This window comes from Homalodisca vitripennis, chromosome 8, assembly GCF_021130785.1.
Source record: "Homalodisca vitripennis isolate AUS2020 chromosome 8, UT_GWSS_2.1, whole genome shotgun sequence".
NCBI classification, from domain to species: Eukaryota; Metazoa; Arthropoda; class Insecta; order Hemiptera; family Cicadellidae; genus Homalodisca; species Homalodisca vitripennis.
The window spans coordinates 39,961,487-39,985,229 of record NC_060214.1 but is presented as its reverse complement, the minus strand read 5'-3'; the positions used below and the strand labels follow the sequence as shown (position 1 = coordinate 39,985,229).

General features: G+C 31.8%; 2 protein-coding genes across 4 annotated transcripts; one reads left to right on the top strand and one right to left on the bottom strand.

The window, feature by feature from the left end:
- Position 1: 1 nt before the first annotated feature.
- Positions 2–14,525, bottom strand: LOC124367586 (mediator of RNA polymerase II transcription subunit 9). Of its 3 annotated transcripts, none has more exons than XM_046824542.1 (3): positions 14,494–14,525; positions 4,478–4,583; positions 2–142 (listed from the first exon to the last, which is right to left on the bottom strand). In XM_046824542.1, exons 1-3 carry the CDS (start codon positions 14,508–14,510, stop codon positions 2–4), a joined length of 264 nt encoding a protein of 87 aa, XP_046680498.1. In that variant the 5' UTR covers positions 14,511–14,525. The 3 variants fall into 3 exon arrangements, with proteins under 3 accessions (XP_046680498.1, XP_046680496.1, XP_046680497.1); XM_046824540.1 differs by lacking the exon at positions 14,494–14,525 and adding an exon at positions 12,204–12,602; XM_046824541.1 differs by lacking the exon at positions 14,494–14,525 and adding an exon at positions 12,509–12,583.
- A 6,749-nt stretch (positions 14,526–21,274) lies between these two features.
- Positions 21,275–23,295, top strand: LOC124367584 (esterase E4-like). Its single transcript, XM_046824538.1, has one exon. The coding sequence runs from the start codon at positions 21,487–21,489 to the stop codon at positions 23,185–23,187; it is 1,701 nt and encodes a 566-aa protein (XP_046680494.1). The 5' UTR covers positions 21,275–21,486; the 3' UTR covers positions 23,188–23,295.
- The last annotated feature ends 448 nt before the right edge of the window (positions 23,296–23,743 follow it).

The following is a 23,743-nucleotide window of genomic DNA, read 5'->3' as shown; positions in this document are numbered from 1 at the left end:
TTCAAGGTTTAGGTGAGTCGAACAAGTACATATTACGATATTTCTGCAGAAGTTCTCGCTTCAGTCGCAGCTGTTTTCGTAAAGTCTCGAGTTTCTCCAACTGTTCCTCCTTGCTGTATTCCACTCCAGGCAGTCTTCGAACCTGCAACACGTACAAATCAGATCTAAAATGTTGAAATGTAGAACCTTTCTATTACGAGTTCTCTCATGGATGGATAGACAACCACACAATTTTAAGAAGACTTGTCAAGTCTTTAATAAACAGCAATATTATGATATTAAAATTTTTAATCCAGCTTATCATAATATTTAAAAAGGAATTGTACTGAAAAATACTTTGCTGGACAAACTTTTTGTATGGAATTTAATACAGATCTGTTATATTAAAATAGAAAATAGTTATTTTTTAAGGAAAAACAAACACCATGTAACAAAGCCTTAGTTAATAGCAATAGTCTAACATATGAAGCAAATAAGAATCATAATAACCATATTAACTATTATTTTGGTATGTTTTTTGAATGTTCTAGGGCTCCGAAACAAAACATTACTGTTAGAGACCTCTTTAACTAATGTTTCAAATTTAATTTTCATTTGTTTATCAGAGCATTGGCTTAACCCTGCTGAATTGCCATCATCATTCCCAAGTGGAATTTTAGTTGCATCTCGGCCTATTGCCGGAATTCTCATTGTAGAGGTGGTTGTCTGATCTTTGTAATGATCAAGTTCAGTCAAGACCATGTGATGTGAGTGGTTTCTGCAGAGAATTTCATTTTGAATGTTGTGAAGTTTTATAGATGAATTGAAAGTTTTAATAATATCTTTATACCACTCCACAGCAGGCGAATATATAATATTTTTCTTGAAACCCTGGAAAATTTGCTTTTCTTATACATCTAAGTGGCCAAACTATACTGTCATAGTCGGTGGGGATATAAATATTAATTTTGATGTAAATAAAAAATCTGTCAAAAGTATGCTCAACATCCTTCAACAACACAATTTTTATCACTTGAACAACAACTCTACACGAGGTCATAACTGCTTAGATAATGTTTTTATTAACTGTCATAGAAAATATGTTTTGTCATGTAATGTAGTTCCTTTTATTTTCTCAGACCATGATGCAATTTTAATTAATCTGATAAATTTGACTCCAACTTTATAGTACATAGACTTTATGTGTTTTACTTGTTGTTGTTATTTGTTATTTATTTATTTGTTACATACCTGTTTTAATTTGTTATTATTTATTTATTGAACAGTCTCTTTTCCAAAAACTGCAATCAATGAATTAGCCATTAGATTAGCTTCATATGATTGGCTGAACCTGATCTCTCATTATATTTCAGGTAAATACAATGCAGAGTTAGTATTTGAAGTAATCTTTTCTATTTTAGTTAATAATATCAAATTTCTACAAACAATTAAAATAGTTTAAGTTTAGAAAAAATTATGCACAAATAAAAAATAAGTGGTTCAACAATGAATTGTCTTCCATAAGGGATAGACTTTTCTTATTAAAGTCACTGAATGGAGATTACTACCAGCAATGAGCTTCAGCAACATATTACAACCTTACAAAGAGAATATAGACAGGCAATAGTAGACGCTAAAATGTTGTACAATTATGAACTTATAGAGTCCAGTAATAATAAGTGTAAGGCAGCATGGAGAATAATAAATAATAACATAGAAAATGTAGTAAAGTAACAAGTGGTATACCTCCTGATGACTTTAATAATTTCTTTATAAATTCCGTGAAAAATATTAAACAAAAAATAAATATGTCCAACCAAACTCCAAGCACTCAAGATCTTGTTCGGAAACATTACATTCCATCTTTCTAATTTACTTGGAAACATATATCTCCCAATGACATAATAATAATTCTACCAAGCGTCTAAGTAACTCCAATAGCTGTGATATATATGATATGTCAAATTTTCTTATAAAAACAGGTTTTCCCAAATAAACTTAAAAATAGCTCGTATTTGTCCTATTTATACGAAGGGGCCCAAGAACGAGCCAAATAGTTACTGCCCAGTATCTGTTATACCAATTACTGTCAAAATTATTTAAAATTTTGGTAAACGATCAAATTAGCATTTTTTTTTTAACTAATGGCTTCTTGAGTATGTCACAATTTTGGCTTTAGGTCAGGCAAAAGCAACCTTTGAAACAAAGACTTTGCTCAGACCACTCTCTGTGACTTGAGCAGGGCGTTCGATTGTGTAAATCACAATGACATCCTTATGAAATTACAATATTATGGTTTAAGTGAGAATGTTTCTTAGGTTTTTTCGAATCATACTTAAGTAATCGTAGACAGAAAGTATTTGCCGAGGGAAAGTGGTCAGGAGAGCTCTTGGTTGAGAATGGTGTTCCTCAAGGCTCTGTTCTCAGACCACTTTTGTTTCTGGTAGCTATCAATGACTTACCTCAGTCAATTCCAAAACTATATTATATGCAGATGACACAACAATTTTTAAGTAGTAGTAATGACCTGAATGAATTGAAACAAATTTCAATGGAATCCATTCAACAAGCATCATGGTGGTTTAATTTCAATGGATTTTTGTTGAATAAAAAACAAGACACAGCATATAATTTTTCAGCCTGAGACAAGTAAATTACAATATTTATTCTGAAATTGATTTGTTGGATAATGTGAAGTTGTTGGGTGTTTGTGTAGGATGATCATTTAACATGGGGACCCCACATTGATCACCTATCAGCTAAGCTCTCCAGGATTGTTTACCTCCTAAGACGTCTCACGCGTTGTGTGCACACTGATTACCTCAGAACGGCATATTTTGCTTTCTTTCAATCAGTGCTCAGATATGGCCTTATTCTATGGGGAAACTGCGGTATGATATCAGACATTTTTATTATACAAAAGAAAGCCATTAGAATTATTGCACGTTGTGAACCATTAGCTCACTGTAAACAAATTTTATTGCCAATAAAATTCAAACTATATTTTAATTTATATATATATATATATATATATATATATATATATATATATTTGATATTGTACTCTACATACTCAAACATCCTGAACCTCTGAAGACATACAGTGACAGACTATGTATAAAACACCAGAAATAGAGAAAATGTATCCATAGAATTTTATAGACTAAACAAAACTATTAATAGTCACACAGTAATCGCTTTGAAAGTATACAACATTTTAAGACCACTTATCTCAAAATATAGTTTTTAATGAATTTAAACAAAAATTTTATTCCTGGCTTTTAGTCAATCCATTTTATTCATTGAAAGAATCTTTTGACTGTCATGGAACTGTTAGTTTCTAGACATAACCTATTTAATTTAATGATTAGATTTTAAATGTTAATGTTATATGTTTTTTATTTATACAAACTATAATAGAAAATGTATCAATGTTATATAATTCTGTTATTGTAATTTCTGAGGCTGTGTTTTACTTGTTGTTATTTGTTGTTTATTTATTTGTTACATACCTGTTTTTGTTATTTATTTATTTATAATATGAACTTATTCATATTAAAACATAATATAGTTCTTTATCCATCTAACAATAAAAAGTATCAGACGCAAAAATACAATACTTTAAGGCTTATTAAGCTGGGAAATTGCGATTGTATATCAGTTTGCATAGAACTGCACAAAAATTAATCTCTGCGATAGTTGCAAGGTTTTTGTGTTCCCGTTTTCAACCATCTATTTATTTTATGAAGTAAATACTGTTACTGTATAACAAAATATTAAGAATTAAATACACAAGAAACACGTTTTAACTGTGAATAGAATGTTATATAATATTCCACAATCGTAAATTCTTCCACAACAAAAATTAAAACTTATTGGTTAACCCTCTAAACTGCTGGTTATTTTTCGCAACACACTAGATACCTGTATGAATGAAGATTATTGGAGCATTAGAAATATTTTTATTTAATACCATTAGTGAAAATGTGTTGTAATTCACTAGTTGTATTAAACACTAGATATGGTTTAAATGGTTTATTTTACTATTAAAAGCTAGTACTTTTATAACTTTGATTTAATAATAAATGCCTTCCAAGATACAAAATGACATAAATCAAGTGGTGTTTTTTTGTTTTTTTTTTTGTTTGGTACACTTATAAAAGAATAGGATGATCCTGTCAACTTCCACCCAAGCCTACCACCATTGATTCAAAGTGGACCCTCCTGCCTGCTAATAACTCTCAAAGGGTACACCAGATCGCTAAAAGCCCTAATGTCCGGTGCGAGAATCGAACCCGAGACTCCAAAGCCAACTCCCACATCCGAGAGTAGTGGCTTATACCACACAGCCATCCTGACGATATCTTGGGTGTTCAAATAGCTCACTTACGATTTCGTTCTAGCATCACTCACTCACTTATTATCGCTTTGGCAGCACTCTGACATGTTACAATCGTGACTCATAGCACTTATAGGGTTAAAGATTAGGAGAACTTACTTGCTTTTTAGCTTGTTCAAGCTTATTGTGAAGTTCTATAACTTTTTGGCTTATATCTTGAGATTGAGAGCTCTTCTGAGCGTTGTCATGCGGATCTCGTTCAACACTGAAAAACAACACAGAATGTAAATCAACAAACACCAATAAAAACAGTTACCAAGTGTAGCCAACAAGATTTTTCAAATAAGGTTTAAAAATTTTTTGCTTGTTTTCCTGCTTGAAACTTTACTATAAGTTATTTCACTTTATTAAATTACGTTAAGACAAATTTATAGGGAACCATCAAGATTAATCTAATTTGGAACAATAAAAAATTTTATATGGAATAACATAAAAACTGTTTGAAAATCTTTTTTTTAGTCTAATATTAACTATTATATGTGCTGAATTCAGATCTAACCTTAATATTTTTGTATGAGCCCTAATTTTTGAGCAATCTACTTTTTTTTACTATATAGTATAATATATATATATATATTATTTGTAGTAAATTACTTTACAATTAAAACAAAGTGTTTTTAAAACATTGGCACTATATTTCGGTGAAAAAAACCGTCTTCAGGTGCAAAAATTGTATAAAATATAAAAATATAAAAGAAAACAGTACAAACGAAAGTAAATAAACAGTGAATAAGTAATAATAATAAATACAGATGACATGAACTAAACAACTGTTCCATATGTTGATTTCAAATTTAGACGTTTTTGGCTAAGTTATCTGATGTTGAGTCCATGTGGAATTTTGCTCTTTAAAACCAATTGGTGTGCTTGTTCTAATGTTCTGAGGTAAATTGGGTTTGAATTTGTATGTACTTGCCGAATAGGGTTGACTGAATATGTATTTTCAAAAGTTTCATTGTGATTTATACCATGAGTCACGACAGTTTTCTTTAAATCTTGGTGTTTATAATCAAATCGGTGTCCTGTCATTCTTGTCCTTAAGGTATTTGTTGTTGAGCCAATATAATCTGCTGGACATTTTTTTACATTGAATTTGGTAAATCACATTTTTAGATTCACAAGACAAGTTGCCGATGATAGGATATGTCTTGCGTGTTTTGCTACTAGTGAATTTTGAAGAATTTGGTAACATTTTACAAATCACACATCTTGGTTTATTACACGGATGTGATCCTTTTTGTTTTGGTATTGATTTTTCATTGGTGTTTGTCATTGGTAATTTAGGTTTGACCAATATATCTTTAAGAATAGGAGGTCTTTTAAAGATTACTCTAGGAGTTGTTTTAAAAATATCATTAGTTGAACTAGAATTTTGTAAGGTATTAAATGCTATTTTAAGAATATTATTAATTTTGTGAAGCCCTGGATGGTATTGAACTATTAATTTTGGATATATATATACAGTTTATAGCGAGATTAACAAAACACATCACACATAACGTATTACATCATAAGCACAGGTTATATTTACAGTTGGCTACTTAAAACGGTGATATGACCGTGAAGTAAATTCTCAGTGAAGTGACCAACAGTAGTCTTTTTTTTAATAAAGGAGAAACTGATCCCCTTTTAAGCCTTATTCTGTCCGTCCTCATGGGCCACTGGCCTGTGCGAGAATCTTATCAAACAGAATAAGGAGGAGTACCGATACAGTACAAGGTCGATGGCACTGATAAAAAGTGCAAGGGTCATAGACAGGATTCGAACCTGCGCTATCACTAACTCAGACTCAAAGTCCAACGTCTTAGACCGCTCAGCCATCGGCACTCCCAATCATAGTCTCCCATCATATTGGTGTTCTAACAAGCCTTGGTATTGTTTTTCTATGAATTTAATGTCCTGGTGAAACACTTGCCTTACTCCTCACTAACATCTCCCAAATATTCCGGGAAGTAATGAAGATGACCTAGGGGTATGCATACCACAGGTTGGAAACAGCTGATTTAAGCAATTAAGATATCCATTGATACTTCATCATTACTCTGATTACTCTATAGTAGAAACTCTACTTTTGAAATGATGTTACAATTACAGGTCAAACTGGTCTAGTACTGTATGCATAATATTTTTACTACATACAAAGAAATATTAGTGTATATTCACAAAGTTCAGTTGTTATAAAATTATTGACACTAGTCTACAATATTTATCATCTATAAATTACAGTTATATGAATTTTAAATCACTTCTGAATTGCTAAAAAGTATTACAACAAAATAGATATAGACACTATTATCAGAACTCTATTGCAAATAGGTTTGTTGAGTTAAAAAAACATGCCTCTCATATCTAAAATTTTCAAAGATTTGAAGATGATCTTTAACCAACACCAGACTGTGCAGCTACACAGACTCATAACAAACAACCCATAACTTAACCATAACTGTTTAACTCTTTTTGTCACCAGTGTGGTTAAATAACTCGGATGAGTCCTATACCTAGTTTCACTGGATTATGTAGATTTATTTGTTTAATTATCACATAGGTACCAGGCTTTGCAAATGCTACATAGAAAATTTTAAGTCTATAGCTCTGTCTTTAAAATTAGGCTACATATGCTACCATGTACATGTCAAAATGTCATTAGATTTTACTCAGTTTGTTTACAAATTAATTTATAATTATCTCGTTCCAATCAGTCATGACTACTCATAAAACAAATGTAAAACGGACCGTTAACGCCCAGCCCTGCTAAATCCCATGGAGTGGCATGCACCATCATTCAACATAATGTTACGTTTATAGAAATGACGCTTCATGCAAAATTCAAGACTATAAGTCAGTTTGTTTAAAACATAATTTAATCGTAAAAAGTAAGGACTCTGTGGAGTGGCATTAATATGCTCGCCCAGCAAGTGAGAGACCTGGGTTCGCGTCCCGGCGGAGCAAGTACTTTTTGTGATTCAATGATTAGTACAAATTAATTTATATATATATATATATATATATATATATATATGTGTGTGTGTGTGTGTGTGTGTGTGTGTGTGTGTGTATATGTATAGTATATTTTGAACTATGGGTTTTCACTGAAATTTGTCATTATAAACTTGAAAAATATTTGGAAAATGAGACATTATTTTTAGTGTGATAAAAACTTATTTTTATCGTAAAACCAATACAAATTTGTGCTTGTGTACAGTTCTATTTGTAGTGTTTATTGAAATAAAACATTTTGCATACAGAAATTTCTTAAATTCAAAAGTAAACAATAATTTTTGGTTACTACACGATATAAATTGGTTTATATTGCATTACCATAAATTCTTTTTAATAGTAGAACCAAAGTTAAAGTTAACCTTTACGTGTGCCCACATAATATTGAATTTTGGTACTATCACGGGGGATGTATTTTTTTTACACCTAGGGTCATTTCCAATCGGTACTTTTCCTATATCCAGATACGTTGGACGATCTGGCACGTGATATATGGTCGGGAAAGTACCGACTGGATCGAAAATGCCCCTGTCGATCAGTGCCTGTTTCATTGACGCCTCCTGCAGTTCTAGTTCAAAAAGAAACATATCCCTCAAATATACTTCCTAATTCAAGCTCAGATCATGTGAATGCTCGTAATCTTAATTGTTTTCAGTTTATAATTCGTATGTATGTATTTGCCAACTCATATAGCCTAATAAAAAATAGTATCTGGAACAGAGTGGCCTCCGGATAATACCAAAGGACTAGGTTTGTATTATTAGGCCTACCAAGTTTTAATTTTTACATTATTGTTTTATAAAAAGGCTAGCAGTTACCCGTGGCTTCGCATGTGATTATATTTCTGACATCAATGTTGAGTTTGCCTTCTTCCTAAGATCAACAAAATATGTTAAAAAGTGTATAGGCTATTTATGGTCATTGTAATTTACGTTGATCTTTGTATTGATTGTTCCGTAGGCAATTTTGCCACTTTCCCGAGTATGAAAATAAATATACATACACAGCTCTGAGAAGCATATTTCTGTCAAAAGATAACTAATTTAGACTTCATTTAAATGTAAAGAAAAATTTAGATTACATTGTCTCTTATATGCCTATGTTGAGTGTCTTGTTGCCACGATCAAGAAAATAAGCTCAAAAACTTATAATTATGGTAACTGTAATTTACTTCGTTCTCAGTATGTTTTGTTCCATAATTGATTTTGATTTGTTTTCTAATCAAGATATATATCACAGATCAGAAAAGCCTACTTTTGTCAAAAGAGAACTAAGATGGGTTTTATATGAGTCTTTAAATTTATAGTAACATTTTTTTTAATACTTTAGGACATTTAGAGCTGGAGATGGTACATTAGTTCATAGTGAAATTTTATCTAGCATAGTTCTTGTGGACTGCTTCAAAGGGAGTCTTTAGAATCAAATTTTGACCTTCTTATGCTTTAAATTATTTTCTAAGGAAGATTGTAAATGGCTAATCGCTGAATGAGCTTAAAGAATTATGGTTACTATTTTCACAATTTACACTCTATAAATGTAATAAAATTGAAAATAATACACAATGTTTACACAGAACAGTTGATTGCATTTGACTCGTTAAATTAATATTACACAACTTTAGAGATCAAGATGGGATTTTTCGCTGCTTTAAAGACCAGTGGGACGTAGCCCGAAAGGTTTCCAAAATAAGAATATGCCTATATTCATCCCAGGAACCGTAAGAATGTCAATATAAAATTTCTGTACAATCGGTTGGAGTAGTTTACGTATGAAAAAAAAAAAAAACACAAGGCATCTATAATATTATTAGTATTAGTTATTAGTTCACTGTTACGAAATTTATTTATGTACAATTTTTGTGGTACTTTGGAAGTAGTGGCGGTGAGAACAGGGCCATTATTTCCTTATCTACTATTTGTTATTTAACTATTTAAGTAGGTAAATATATACGTACGTATTATAGATATAAAAAGTTAATGGGCGCTCACGTGATGTGAACTTGAATTAGGTACTATCTCACCTGTTTTTTCTCTCTGATCTGACATTGGAAAAGTTGGACTGTCTGACACGTGATCTGAGGTCGGGAAAATAATTGGCAATGCCCCTGGACCATTAGTTTAGGCTTCGATGGTGCCTTGTCACCCTGCACTTCTAGCATTTAAGAAGAAAAATATTCCTCGAGATAGTACCATAATTAAGTTCAGATGACGCTCGTATTGGTTATCTTTAACTTTGGTACTACTAGAAGTAACATATTTATGATAACCTAATCCAAACTTACTTATAGGCTATTGTGTAATAACAAGTACACTAGTAGACAGAGATAGATAGCCTCCTTCTCACCGACATCTAATCGGTTTGGGATGCAGAAAACAAGATCAAATTTTAACCCTTTTAGTGCCAGACAAAAAATCAAAAGTTGGTCTGAGAAATGCCAGTGATTTTTCACATAATACTACTGAAGGATGCCAGGCCTATTTCAGCCGTTTTGCAGTGTTTTACTAAAAAAATTGTAAAAATTACAAATATTGAAATATTTTCCTAATTTTTTCATTGTTTTGCAGTAAAATAAATTCCATTATAAAAAACTATAAAGCAAATTACATTTCTAAATGTAATTAACTTAAAAAAATTTTAAAAAGTAGACATTTTACTTACAGTTTTTATATTTTTCCAGTTTCACATGAAAAATAATATTTAAAAAAATTATTTCACTATAACACATACTATCACTTGAAAGAGGAATTAAAACTGAATACACGGTAATTCTAAGCAATATATCCGGGTCAACCTCAATTTTTCTCATATTACAATATAATGTTCCAATAGTCAATTAGAAAAGGAAATGACTAGAATTTCTTGCTGGAAAGCAGTTATAGGGAGCAGGCAACCGCCAGACGGTCATATATTGCTTAGAATTACCTATTAGTGATCAGGGGCACTGACGTGATCTGGGCTTCAAATTTGGAACTACTTGAGTTAATTTTTTTTCTAAAAGAGCAAGCAGCGTGAAGCGCTGCGCAGCGGGCAGGCATCGTGCATGATCTGGGTATATACTGAATTAATTTCAGTCCGCGTGGCGTTATCTCGGCGTTATCAGTCACTGGCGGCCTTTCCTGAAAGAAATTCTAGTCATTTCCTTTTCTAATTGACTATTGGAACATTATATTGTAATATGAGAAAAATCGAGGTTGACCCATATATTGCTTAGAATTACCGAATACACACATAAAAAGTTTTGATTAATATTTCAAAAAGCAAAAAAATCATGTTAATGTTTTTAGAAAGTTACATATTTTCACTTTTTTGTGTTATTTACACTATTTAGCTTCTTTATAAAGCTTATAATATTTTCCACTATGAAACCATTAAAAAATGTCTGAAACTACTTTCTACTTAAAAAATAATGTGCACTTTGTAAAATTAATAAAAAAAAAAAAAAAAATTTACACACTTTTGTACATAGGTATTATAGTTAGCCAGTAACACAAATATGGTGTGGCAAACATAAGGGATGCAATCCTTTTTTACAGCGTTTGCACACAAATGAGGTTTCATTTTATTGGTGTTGTTTCATTTTATTGAAGTTTACTTTTTATGTTAGTAAAACATTGTTAGTAAACTATTTATCAACAAACAAACACTGTGGAAGCAGCAACACAAACAACCAAACACAGAGGTTAGACGTGAACTATCAGCTGACACAACTTTGTCTGATGCAACAACCACGGCCATTTCTATCACATGGCTAAACACCTGACTAACCATACGATATTACTATTATTATTTTTTTATGTAGATTGGTTCATTCTGACTGTTTGTATACCAACAAATTTATAACAAGTTAAAAAATGATTGCGGTATGACTTTTACTCCGAACGTCCGTATATACGGACGTCGGCATTCTTCGGTAGTTATTCAAACGTCTGTATATACGGACGTTGGCATTTCACGGTAGTTTTTCAAACGTCCGTATATACGGACATTGGCACTAAAAGGGTTAATAATGAAATGCAATTTTTATAGTAAGTCAAATAAAGTCTCTTATTTCTAATAGTTTTTTCTAGTATAGTACTTTTTTAGGTCACCAGTAGGATAAGCTTAAAAAATAGTGGCCTTCGGATAATACTAAAGTACATCATCTTTTTTTATCAAATCATTAATTTTGTAAAATAAATAGGAAAGGGGTTACAGAAAATTATTGAATTATTAAGTAATCCGTGGTTAAAAGTTGCCAGTATTCCCAAGACACCAAAATTTTGTCCTGGTATCCTAAGGGTTAATTTCATAGTACAGTAATATACCCTAGGGTAATTGTATAAATCTATTGAGGCTGAGGAAGTTAAAGTTTACCAACTTTAGTTGTTCTACTGCCTTACAGTATGCTATATTTAAACTAAGCTAGAACTTACACTAATAGGCTAAATGTGAAGGTTTAGTAATAAATAAAATAAACATGACTCACATTTTTGTCACAGTACAGCCCTAGATAGCTTGCTAGACCTTTTGAAGTACCATTAGAAGTGGCAAATCCACAAGATAGGCTTGGGTCTATAATAATGGTTGATTAAATATAGTGTAACAATAAAGAGGATCAAATATGTAGTAAAGAGAAAAGAGCACAGTGGTTTTCACCACTATAATGATGATGTATTCAACCTAGAAACTAACCTCTGTAAAAAACCTCCACTTCTGTAACCTACAAAATAGTTGGCACCTTGCCATAAATAGTTTAAACATATGATTTAACCTAAAATTAAACTCCTACCATGAATATTGACACAATTACATATAGGCTACTCATAAATGTTTAGAAAATGAAAATTACCTCCTTATGATGTCATAAATGAGTGGCAAAAAATCAACATCGAGATTTTCTACAGTTAATGGTTTATAATCGGTAGATGTTTGTTCTTGCTGATCGTTATTGATTGCATGTACATCCATTGTAATTTGTAAACAAATTGCAACTTCCTTGAGTGAACCATACGTAAAAGATTCACACAGAAAATGTTATATGAATATTTCGTAATACTAGCAAGACTAACTAACGCACTAAAAAATAAATGCACTTACAAAATAAAAACGTCCCAACAAATTTATTAGCAAAAACCATTAAAATGAAAGGCTCACTTGAATACACCCTCGCACTTCTTAATTCCCGAACCCGAGCCGAGTCCAATCTCATTCATTAGGCCTACCTTACTTCCAACTTCAACAGACAGTCCAAAGTCCCATTGTATGTTTTTAGCAATATTTTTTTCTATTTGCTTATCTGTAGGTTTTTTTTATTTACCATGCAGCTTTCTCTGTTCTCTATTGTGTTTTATTGACTCTTCAGTGTAGCTGGACTAAACCAGGTATAATAATTTATATTATTTCTGTACTGAAACTTGTGTAGTTACAATACATTAAATTTATATTTTAGGTAGACATCAGTGTAAAAAACCAGCGTATTGCAATAACTGTCCTTGTGGTAGCACAAGGAAAATTTCCACGTGGCCTCTCGGAACATGCTTCCAGAGCCCAAAACCACCCACGTTCCAAAGTTTATAATTAAAACAAGCACACCCATTAGTGCTAAAATCAAAATAAAATTTCATTTCGACTAAATAAGATAAATATATGTTTGTAAAATTGTGTTCAGTAGTGTAGGCATTTCATTTTATACTTTATATATTTGCTTACCTGCTATATAAAAAAAAACTTTATACTTGTATCTCCCCATAAATTCTGTTGTGCTTAGTTAACTTTTGAAGCTTCTTTATTAATTTAATTTCATATATCACTCATGTAATTTCAATGTATAAACTTTCTACAGAGGAAGAAATTATAAAATTTGTTATAGTATGTATTCATATTTAAAAACGCTCAGCTGATATTCAAATTTATTATGTTTATTTTTATGATATTTTCTTTACTTTGTTAATTTAACAACACTTGACATGTTTTATACAGTTTTTTTTAATTCTCTTTTAAGCCTCAGCTTTTGGTAAAAGCTATGCTGGCTTATTTTTGTCGGCTGTGGCTGTTATTCCTATCATGACTGGACCTCCCCGGGATTTGAACCCACAGTTTTATACAGTTACACACACAGTTGTATACGAAAATGTAGCCACCAAGGTAGTTAAAACATGTGTCAACTTGGTTTCAATTATTTATTTATTTACGTTGAAATTAACCTACAAGTACATGAAGATGGATTTGTAAGATGTATATATATATATATATATATATATATATATATATATATATATATATATATATATATATATATATATATATACATTGTACAAATAAAAACTACAAAAGTATTAACAGTTTTATTTTTGTTTACTTGTATCAAACACTTTTCGAGGCTACATTTCTAATATGGAATAATATTTTAAAGACTTACTGATGGCAGCTGCAATTTAATAATCACTGGGTTATGATCGGTAATTGCTTGATCCATCACGGAGTGTCCGTAGTCTCATCTGCCCAGAGAAGTAGCAATTGTGTCCAGATTTGACACATATAGTCCATGACGCTGCAGAATTTACCGAGTGTTTTGGTCATCAAACTTATTTAGACCATCCCCTAACACTTTTTCCGTGACCAACGTGGTCAAACATTATCAATTTCTGTAAGGGAAATATCTATATTTCCACTAGGCGGTCTATATACATGAGGCAATTCCTGATATCTACACCAACCATCTCAGTAACCATTTCATGACAAAATATACTTAGGTCGAGTGGTTTAACTTCGAAGGTGTTATTTATATACACAGCTCCTTCACCTTGTCCGTGTTGGGTACAGTAATAAGATTTAATTGCCCAATTTTTTTATGAAATTCCCCGTCTTGTCTCGTCAAGCAGTGTTCACGTATACAGAGCACATGAGGATTGTAATCTTTGGCAAATGATGAAACTACGTTAAATTTAGTTCTTAAACTCCTCCATTCGATATTTACTTGTTGTTATCCAATAAACACTCTTGTCGAACATTTTAAAATATTACATGGAACTTGTATTTATAAAAAAAGCGCTTAAAATTCAAAATAACAATTATGAAATATAGTATATATATATTTTTTTATTTTTATTTTATATAAGTATATATATTTTAATACTTACAGCCCAGAACTAGTCATAATTATTACAAGGTTAGTATTCTTCAGGAGAAAGAGACAGCAAACAATGTGATAAGAAACACAATGGCCTCAATACACTGTTTACAGTGTGATAAAATACAGACTGTAAATTCCAATAAGCCCATTGCAGTGATAGTGAATGCATACAAATTTAAAATCTGCTTTTAAAATAACACATTTTAAAAGTCTGGTGTAACTGTCGTACACAATCATTTAAAATGTAATATTTTGAAGATTTGAAGTTTTTAGAGGTAGAAATATGATTTTTTTTTAAACAAATAGGAGAGTCTTGTCTTCTGTTGATCATCTTAACTTATTCACTGTGGGTCTATACTGAGTTATCTTGCTTGACCACCCTCACGTACAGCATTTTAGGAACTCGTGCAGTCAACATGTTAATGGATAACATCATTGAAAAGTAGCAGGATAAGATTCCACAGGGAAAGATTTGATGGAACAAAATAATACATCAGAACAATTATATTAGATGGATAGCACTGAAATGTAATCTAGAAAAAGCAGCAAGGTCTGATAATATGTGCTACTTTTGCCTAGATACATATTTTATATCTTAGATCGTGAATATATATCAAGCTATGATTATCCAAAGTCTGGTAGTGTTAATGGAAATTTAAAACAGGTGATCCTATTGCGTTGCAACTCTTTCGCGATATTATTCAGTTAAGTTTGTGATGAAATAATCCAGCTGAAGTAGCAATGTTCATGTGTATCAAACTGTTAATTTTTCTGTTTCGCTCTTCAAGGTGGAATGTGAATATCTTACAACAAAATTCAACTCATGCTTTATTATTGAAGTTTCTATCTTTATATAATTCTACAGATTGGTCCGATAACTCGGGCTTTAATTGCGCCGTTGAAATAAATAACATCTCCACAATGTATTATTTCTTGCTGGTTATATCAAGAAGACTATTAAAATACCGTTACAGGGATTGCACGCTAAAGCCAAATGGACTTAAAGAACGCCGGAGTATGTGCAGCTCTATCAAATAAAATTCGTTTTAGCATAACTATATATTGTCCAGCTACGACGGACGCTTAACATCTATTGCTACTGCAGACGTGACTTGTGTGTCCAGTTACATTATTGTATCCTTTAACATGTAGGATTAAATAATACTTTTTTAAAGAGAGAGGCCAGTTCCCTCTGCAGTTTTATTCTGCCTTTCCGCATGGAGCACTAGCATATGCGAGCATCTTTAACAGAATAAGAGGGAAGAATTGGTACAGTATAAAGTCAACTGTACTGATAAAAAGTGCAACAGTCACAGACAAGATTTTAACACAAGCTATCCACAACTCAGACTCAAAACGAATGCACTTTCTGACATTGTTCTTGTGGAGTAAAACTCAAGGTCATTTCTTCACAGCCAGCTCTGAACAACACTGGTATAGACTGTGAGGTCAACAGCTTACCAGGCTATTAAGAAATGGTTTAGAGATAAACACTAGCACTGTCATCGACGGCAGAGTTTCTTTGGGCAATGAGGTGTCTCCTTTTGTTTTAAAGACATGCTCTCCCTTGGTTGTCAAACCTTTAGTATATCTGATAAATAAATACATCCTTTCAAAGTGGCATTTTCCCAAATCTTTTTAAATTTTCATCCCTAAAGGCAGTTTCAAAACAGAAACACATACATACTGTTGATAATTTGAGACCAATTTCTATTCTATCTAGCTTTTCAAAGGTATTCGAGATCACCTTCAAAAGACTGTGATTATCTTGAAAGCAAAAGCTTATCTTAGCCCCTTTTCAGTTTGCCTTACGACATGGAAGAAATGCAGTTGATGCTATTTTTGAATTTGTGGATAAGTTTTCAAGGGCTGTGGAAGGGTCACACTTTGCTATTGGTGCTTTCTGTGACCTATCCAAGGCTTTTGGCTGTGTTTATTTTGAAGTGATGTTTGGTAAACTTAAATTAAATTAAATTTAAGTTAATTTAATTTAATTTATGACTCAAGAACTTTGTTCTTACGTACTTTTTAATAATAGTAATTTTTAATTTATTTATTTATGGATAGCTGCCTTTGTCCCCCATTAGTGACTGTTGTGTTTATTCGGTGTTTCGTCAATGTTGTGTTTTACGTTGTCAAATCATATTTGGGAAGATGTGTTGTGTGTACACGCAACGGTTTACGCAAGGAGACCATTTACGTGTGCGAGACATGCACCGCCCGCCAGAACCTGCACCCGGATACGTGTTTTCAAGACGTACCACACGTTGACGTTATCTTGAACACCGTGATGGCTAATTTTAGATCTTTTTATACCCATTAATGTTTTATTTTAATTGTAAATATACATACTATACATATAATATACTATAATATACATATTATACACGATAGTAACATTTCGTTAAATTTGGTGTATTTATATTGTTTTTATAATTTAAATAAACGTATTAAAAAAATTATACTTTTTTTCGTTCCCAAAAGTCTTTTTATATGGTAACAAACTCAAATACAACATTAGCGTTGACTTTATGGAAAAAAAATTTGAGGTATATGTAGCGTTTGGGTATGGTGCGTCCCAAATTGCCGTAGCGCGCGGAAGGGTTAAGTTAATTTAATTTAATTTATGAGTCAAGAACTTTGGTTCTTACGTACTTTTTAATAATTGTAATTTTTTTAATTTATTTATTTATGGATAGCTGCCTTTGTCCCCCATACGACATATATATATATATATATATATATATATATAATATATATATAATATATATATATATATATGGAAACTTAAATTTGGTGCATTGGTGGAGTTGCCCTAAACTGGCTAAAATCATTTTTGATGAATCCTCAAAAAGGGTGGCTATGGATGATAATGTTCAGAGCAGCTATGGAAAAGTCATCTTGGGTGTCCCTCAAGGGTCAATTTTTAATGTACTCCTCTTCCTTATATATTGCAATGAACTTCCAGAACTTAATGTCAAAAGTGCATAGTTGCCTCAGCACGTAAAAAAATTTCCTTCATCAATCTTTAATTCAAAGTATCCAACAACTCAATTTCTGGTTTGATGCAAACATCTTAAAACTAAATCCTAGTGAAACACAGTTTATAAATTTTCATTTAAATCAATGCAAAACTCCTCAGGTAGACTCTTTATATCTCTCATCTGAATTCAATAATGTTTCTTGTACTAAATTTCTTGGCTTGTTAATCGACGATTCTGTCACTTGGCAAGCTTCCTAAACTCAGCAAAGCTTTCTATTCAATTCTTTCTCAAGTTTTTGATCATCTAATTATCCGCCAAGTGTACTTTTCTTATTTCAATTCCTTAATATCCTATGGTTTTATTTTTTAGTTTTATTATTTCACCTCCAGTGAGTATTCTAGAGTGATCCTTATGCAAAATCAGAGTTCTGAGTGGTGCTGGCTTCAGACACTGTTGCATGGAAATGTTTAAAAATCTCAAAGTTTAACCCCTTCCCTCCTAATTTATTTAAGAATGTGTAGTTTTTATCAGAAGTAATTTAGACAAAATTTCAAGTACGAACTATGTACATTCCCATGTTCCTCAAAACTCTTCTCGATACAGTATCCACTACATAAAATCTGGAACTTCTATCAAACATCTCCATATTATACCTGCACCAGACTGTTCAATCATTTCCCAGTTTACATAAAGAAGGATACATATTTTACAAAGCTCAAGAGAGCGACTTTGGCTTTTCTATCCAGCCACTGCTTTTATAGTGTTCAAGAATTTTTTAACACCTAGCCACTATATTTTATTATTTAGTTCAGTCTCTTTGCTACAAACTTATGTTTTAGTATCTACTCATTAACATGCACCTGTTCTGTTTGAATATATTTTAATATACAATAAAGATGACTTATGACAATGTCATAATTAGAGGCACTAAAGAGTTCACGAACTGGCTGATGAAGCCAAACAAAGACTTTCTGGTACAGGTTCTGTCTCTTATTATGGACATGATCAATTCAAAAACCACTTGCACAGTTTAGGACTCACTACTGAAGATTCTAGGTATAGACTATATAATCAGCCAGAGAAGACTGTTAAACATATTATTTTGGATTGTGAGAGGCTTGAAATTAGGAGAAGAACCCTATTTGGAACATTGCAAACAGGTGATGAACTCAACATCAGTATTGGGCAGAAGTTCTTAAATTTCGTTAAAGGCTTAGGAGTAAACAGTCCTTACTTGTGGAATGTGGGGTGCACAATAAGTTTAAATTAACTCATTGAGAACTATGAATTGTTTTATACCCCCTTCTTTAATCTAATCTAATCTCTACATTAGGACAAGAATGCCAAAAAATAATAATTGGAATTAAACTATTAATAAGAGAAGCACTCTAGAATACAAGAATGTTTAAGGTTTGTCAGATTTGATTCCAAGTTTAATTAATTATTCAATAACCAAACCAAGAAAACTTAGATAATCAATATGCTTTTAAAAGTGTTCTATGAAACAACAGAATTTTAGACAGTATTGGAGAAAAAAGATAAGAACAATATGCATTGCTTTTTAATGATGAAACAGCATGCTCAAAACATCTGTATGTGAGTTCTTAGAAAAAACTCAAGTTCTAAGAAAAGATTGGATAATTTTTATTCTTTATAATTACTACTTTGAAACAACAAATTACTTAAACTGTGGCATGTCATCACATGCCTTACTTTTTCACACGGAAATGCAAAAATGTGAAAGCGGATTTTGTATAATGAAGGCTTTCTTGTAGAAATTTATTTGAACAAATTCCTTATTGCTCAAAGGAGGACTGATAGAGCTACAGTATATGATGTTTTATGACGTCCTAAAAGTCCCTATTCGTAAAAGGATTGGCTTACATTAGGGAAGCAAGGAGGAAATATGAATAATATTAGAAAGAATCAAAGAAAAGTCAATACTAGGTTGAAAGAAAAAAGACGAAGAAAGAAAACTTAATTTGGAAATCCAGATATTGGAAGAAAACAAAAAAGCTTATGAATATGAAAGCACTCAAGATGAGGATGAAATTAAACGTAAAATTGCAATTCTAAGAAAAAACAACATAAAGGGTATTTAATATCTTTACCCTAATTTGTAATAATAATTATCAAAACAATTTGACAAGTCCTAGATTTTGTAACTTTTTCTGACATCAAGTTAAAATTATTGTCCATTGCACATTCTTTCAAACTATTTAAATACAATTTTATGTTATAGATAGTGTTCTAAATTTCAATTAAAGAAAATAGTTCTAATTATGTTTTTTTTGTTCTGTATTTAATTGATTTTGTTGTATCATTTTCTATGAATAAAAATCTTTCTTATTAAACATTTAAAATACCAGGAGAGTCTTGGACAGTTATCAGGGTGGAGGCCAATTGTTAAAAATAAAATGTTTTATTTAACCTTAGAAAATGTTCAAAAATATTTTTGTATTACAAGCCAAAAGTCAGAGAAAATGTATGCCCATAGTGATGGAAAATAAGGGAAATTAAATTTAGTATTTATGTGTAAACCCTGATATTACTCCCTATCAGATTAAACTTATTGATATGCTTAATTAATAACATAAAACTTGCTTCTTCAAAATGACAGAAAAATGGCTTCAATCAGACTTTGGTACTATAATTTAGACTGCAGTGACCAAATAATGTTGATATTTAGTATACTGAATTTAAATGAATCTTTGTGGAAGTTCTAAGTCTTGTTGTCTTTCAGAAAAACTAAAAACAATTCACAATTTTATTCTAACAATGATATAATCAAATATTGGATGCAGATACTTGCTATCCAGTAAAACACTTTCAAGAGTCGGATGTAGAGAAATGCAGTTTCAAGTCTTACTCCATAAGACCAATGTTAAACTTCAAACACTTTTACATCCTTATTTTTCAACGCAGAGTTGTGGGAGTTGTTTCATTTTAAAGATGTGATTAATACACGTCCAAACACCTTTCTGTTTGTAAAGTATACTTTTTGAATATTTTAGTGATGAATGTGAAAAACAAATGAGATAATTATGTTTTCTAAATTGGGGAGGGAGAATGTATAATAATGTTACTGGCATACCTAAGTACAATTAATAAACTGTAGGATATTTTAATTATTTAAAACATGAGCATTATGAAATCCTTCATTAGATATAGCAGTAGGGTATTAAGAATGTGAAATGTCATATTTTTTTGTGGGGTTTTCTGATTCTCCCAAAGTAACTTGGAGCATGACAAATTTTTGATTGGTTTTCTACAAAATAGACATCTAACCATGTTTCTTTTTTTTAGAAACAGTTTGTTCCAAATCTAATATTTTTTCACAATTTGGGTCATTTTTAACCCCCCCCCCCTGCCAAGGGGAGCTTATTGGGCATGGTCAACACAGACTTTTAATAACTTTTACTGTCCATATAATCCCCCAAAAAGGGGAGTCAGGGATGAAATATACATTGTATACACTCCTGTACATTGTATACATTGAGCATTGGAACAATTCTGCAAAACTAAAAAAAGTTTCATCATGAGAAATGCTTTAGCTCCATAAAACCTAAATTGTGTTATTTTTGAACCAAAAAAATTGTTTACACAATGCCATTAAATCGTAATTTAATAATAGACTTCCTGCTTCTTATTTATTAAAAAAATTGAGAACTGTTTACACTTGGACCACTGTTTACAATGTGAAGAAAGCCACAGTTATAATTGAGACTTTGGTTAACTGTGAAAAAAAGTAATAATTCTGATACTATCATTATTACTTATTTATTGCTATGCTAAAAAGTTGAGTCTAATATAAGGGTTAACCTCATAATATCACCATGTTATCACTATTTGAACGGTAAGCAAAAACTAACAGCAGATAATAGCTCAGTCATTAGGTAAATTCTGTCAGTTAAAAATAATTACAGTCATCAGTGCCAACTCGTTTGAAGAAGAGCCAAGGTCCAAGTTCAGATAGCAGTTCACTTCAGTCTTGTCTTCGAAACTGAGTGGTGATCATGCATTATTTATTGTTTGTATTCTCACTATTGTGTTGTTCAGTCATTGTCAAAACTGTGATAGTGCGGACAGAACATGGATCTATTAGTGGTACTGAGTTTAAAACATCACAAGGAAAATTAGTTAATGCCTTCTTAGGTATACCCTACGCAAAACCTCCTGTCAATGAGCTGAGGTTTAAGGAACCCCAGTTAATTGACAACTGGACAGGAGTTCGGTCTGGACAAAATTTCAGTTCAAAGTGTATCCAATTTATTTATTATGCAGATGATGGAAATAATATTGAAGGTGATGAAGATTGTTTATATTTGAACATTTTTACTCCTAGTGCATCCAGTGATAGTAAACTTGAAGTTGTGTTTTATATACATGGAGGTGCGTATATGTTCGGCTCGAGTGATTCGTTTACTCCATACTTCATTTTAGACAATCTCGACATTGTTTTTGTTACATTCAATTACAGACTGGGTCCTTTTGGTTTTTTGTCAACAGAGGATGAGGTCGTTCCTGGAAACAACGGAATGAAAGATCAAGTCCTGGCACTAAAATGGGTTAGGAAAAATATCAAGCGTTTTGGCGGTGACAAAAATAAGATTACAATTGCAGGACATTCTGCTGGTGGTTCAAGTGTTCATCTGCATTATTTGTCGCCTTTATCCAAACGCTTATTTCATCAAGGTATATCTGTAAGTGGGTCTGCATTATGCCCCTGGGTGTTAGCGGAAAATTCTCGTGCAAAATCTCAACTTCTAGCAGATTCTGTTGGGTGTCCTACTGATAATTCAAACTCATTGGTCGATTGTTTACGATCAAAACCAGCAAAGTCCCTTCTTTTAAAAACAGAAGAGCTATTTATGCCCTGGCATTTCAATCCATTTTCACCTTTTGGACCAGTAGTTGAAAAAAACAGCAGTGAGGCATTCTTGGACAAAGATCCTTATGAACTGTTAAAAGAAGGAAACATCAAAGATGCTCCTTGGTTGACAAGTATGACGACTGAAGAAGGACTTTACCCTGCATCTACATTTTTAAAGAACAATAAACTAATGAAAGAACTGGACGAAAATTGGAACAAAATTGCTCCTCATCTTCTTGACTACAATAATACAGTTGCTAAAGAATTACAAGATGAAATAAGTGATAAGATAAAAAAGTTTTATTTTGGCAATAAAAATATCAGTACAGCACAGACAGCAGAACTAGTAAGGATGTTGAGTGATCGGTTGTTTGCTGCCGATATAGAGAAAGCTGCACGGTTACATGCTTCTGTCACGTCTTCCCCTGTGTACTTTTACAGTTTCTCGTACAGGGGGACATACAGTGCGGGCAATTTCTTCTGTAACTGTAATGACAATTGGGGAGCAAGCCACGGAGATGATTTGCTTTATTTGCTCACAACAGGATATGGATCGTATTCTATAGATACAGAAGAAGACAAAGAAATGGTTGACACAATGGTCAATATTTGGATCAGTTTCATCCAGTCGGGTTTTCCGACAGCTAGTCCAGAAGCTGTGTGGATTCCAGTCGCTCCAGATGCAGAAGAAGATGGGAACCTCAATTTCCTCCAGATTTCCTCCAGTAAGGATATAAAGCCATCATCCTCTCTAGACCTCGGCAATCGCAAATTTTGGGACCATCTACACCTTGGAGAACTGAGAAAAGGTGATGAAAAAAGAAAACATGCTGATGAACTTTAGTAATTTTTAAATAAGATAATCTGGTTTGCATTTCTATCCTGTTTTCTACTGTCTATAGAAAATTGTAAATTTTATATGTTTCTATGTTAAATAAGTTTTCTACCTAGAGTCATACGCTTTTTTACTTTTTCCCATCTAACAAGAATTTAGTTACAATGGTCCAACAAACTGAACTGTGATTTTGGGTTGGAAATATCTTTTTTAGACCACTTAAGTACATAAAAGGTTTTTATAATGCAAATATGTATATTTGTGTACCGGTATCTAAATATAATATATTCATAGCTAAAAACATTTTGATTCAATTTGTCATTTGAGTGTAGTTAGTGAATATCTGAGAAAAATTTTTTAATATATTTTGGAATTTAAATTCCAAGAAATTTCTATGCACATTATAAATATTTCAAAAATTTACTTTTTTGAGAGGAGGCAAATTTCAGTAAATATGTTTATGTAATATTAAAGGAAATTCATTGCAGATTAAAAATTTGCTGGTTTCACTATTTCATTATTTATTTTCTGATAAGTTGGGGTATTATGTAAACCATAATTTTGT

What these genes read in the sequence shown, in the direction of transcription:
- LOC124367584 (XM_046824538.1), top strand. Translation starts at nt 21,487, where the DNA reads ATGCATTATTTATTGTTTGTATTCTCACTATTGTGTTGTTCAGTCATT.
- LOC124367586 (XM_046824540.1), bottom strand. Translation starts at nt 12,322, where the DNA reads ATGGATGTACATGCAATCAATAACGATCAGCAAGAACAAACATCTACC. An exon ending in ATTTATGACATCATAAGGAG is followed by an intron (nt 4,584 to 12,203) that starts GTAATTTTCATT and finishes GTTGTTTTTCAG; the next exon opens with TGTTGAACGAGATCCGCATG. An exon ending in TTGAACAAGCTAAAAAGCAA is followed by an intron (nt 143 to 4,477) that starts GTAAGTTCTCCT and finishes TACGTGTTGCAG; the next exon opens with GTTCGAAGACTGCCTGGAGT.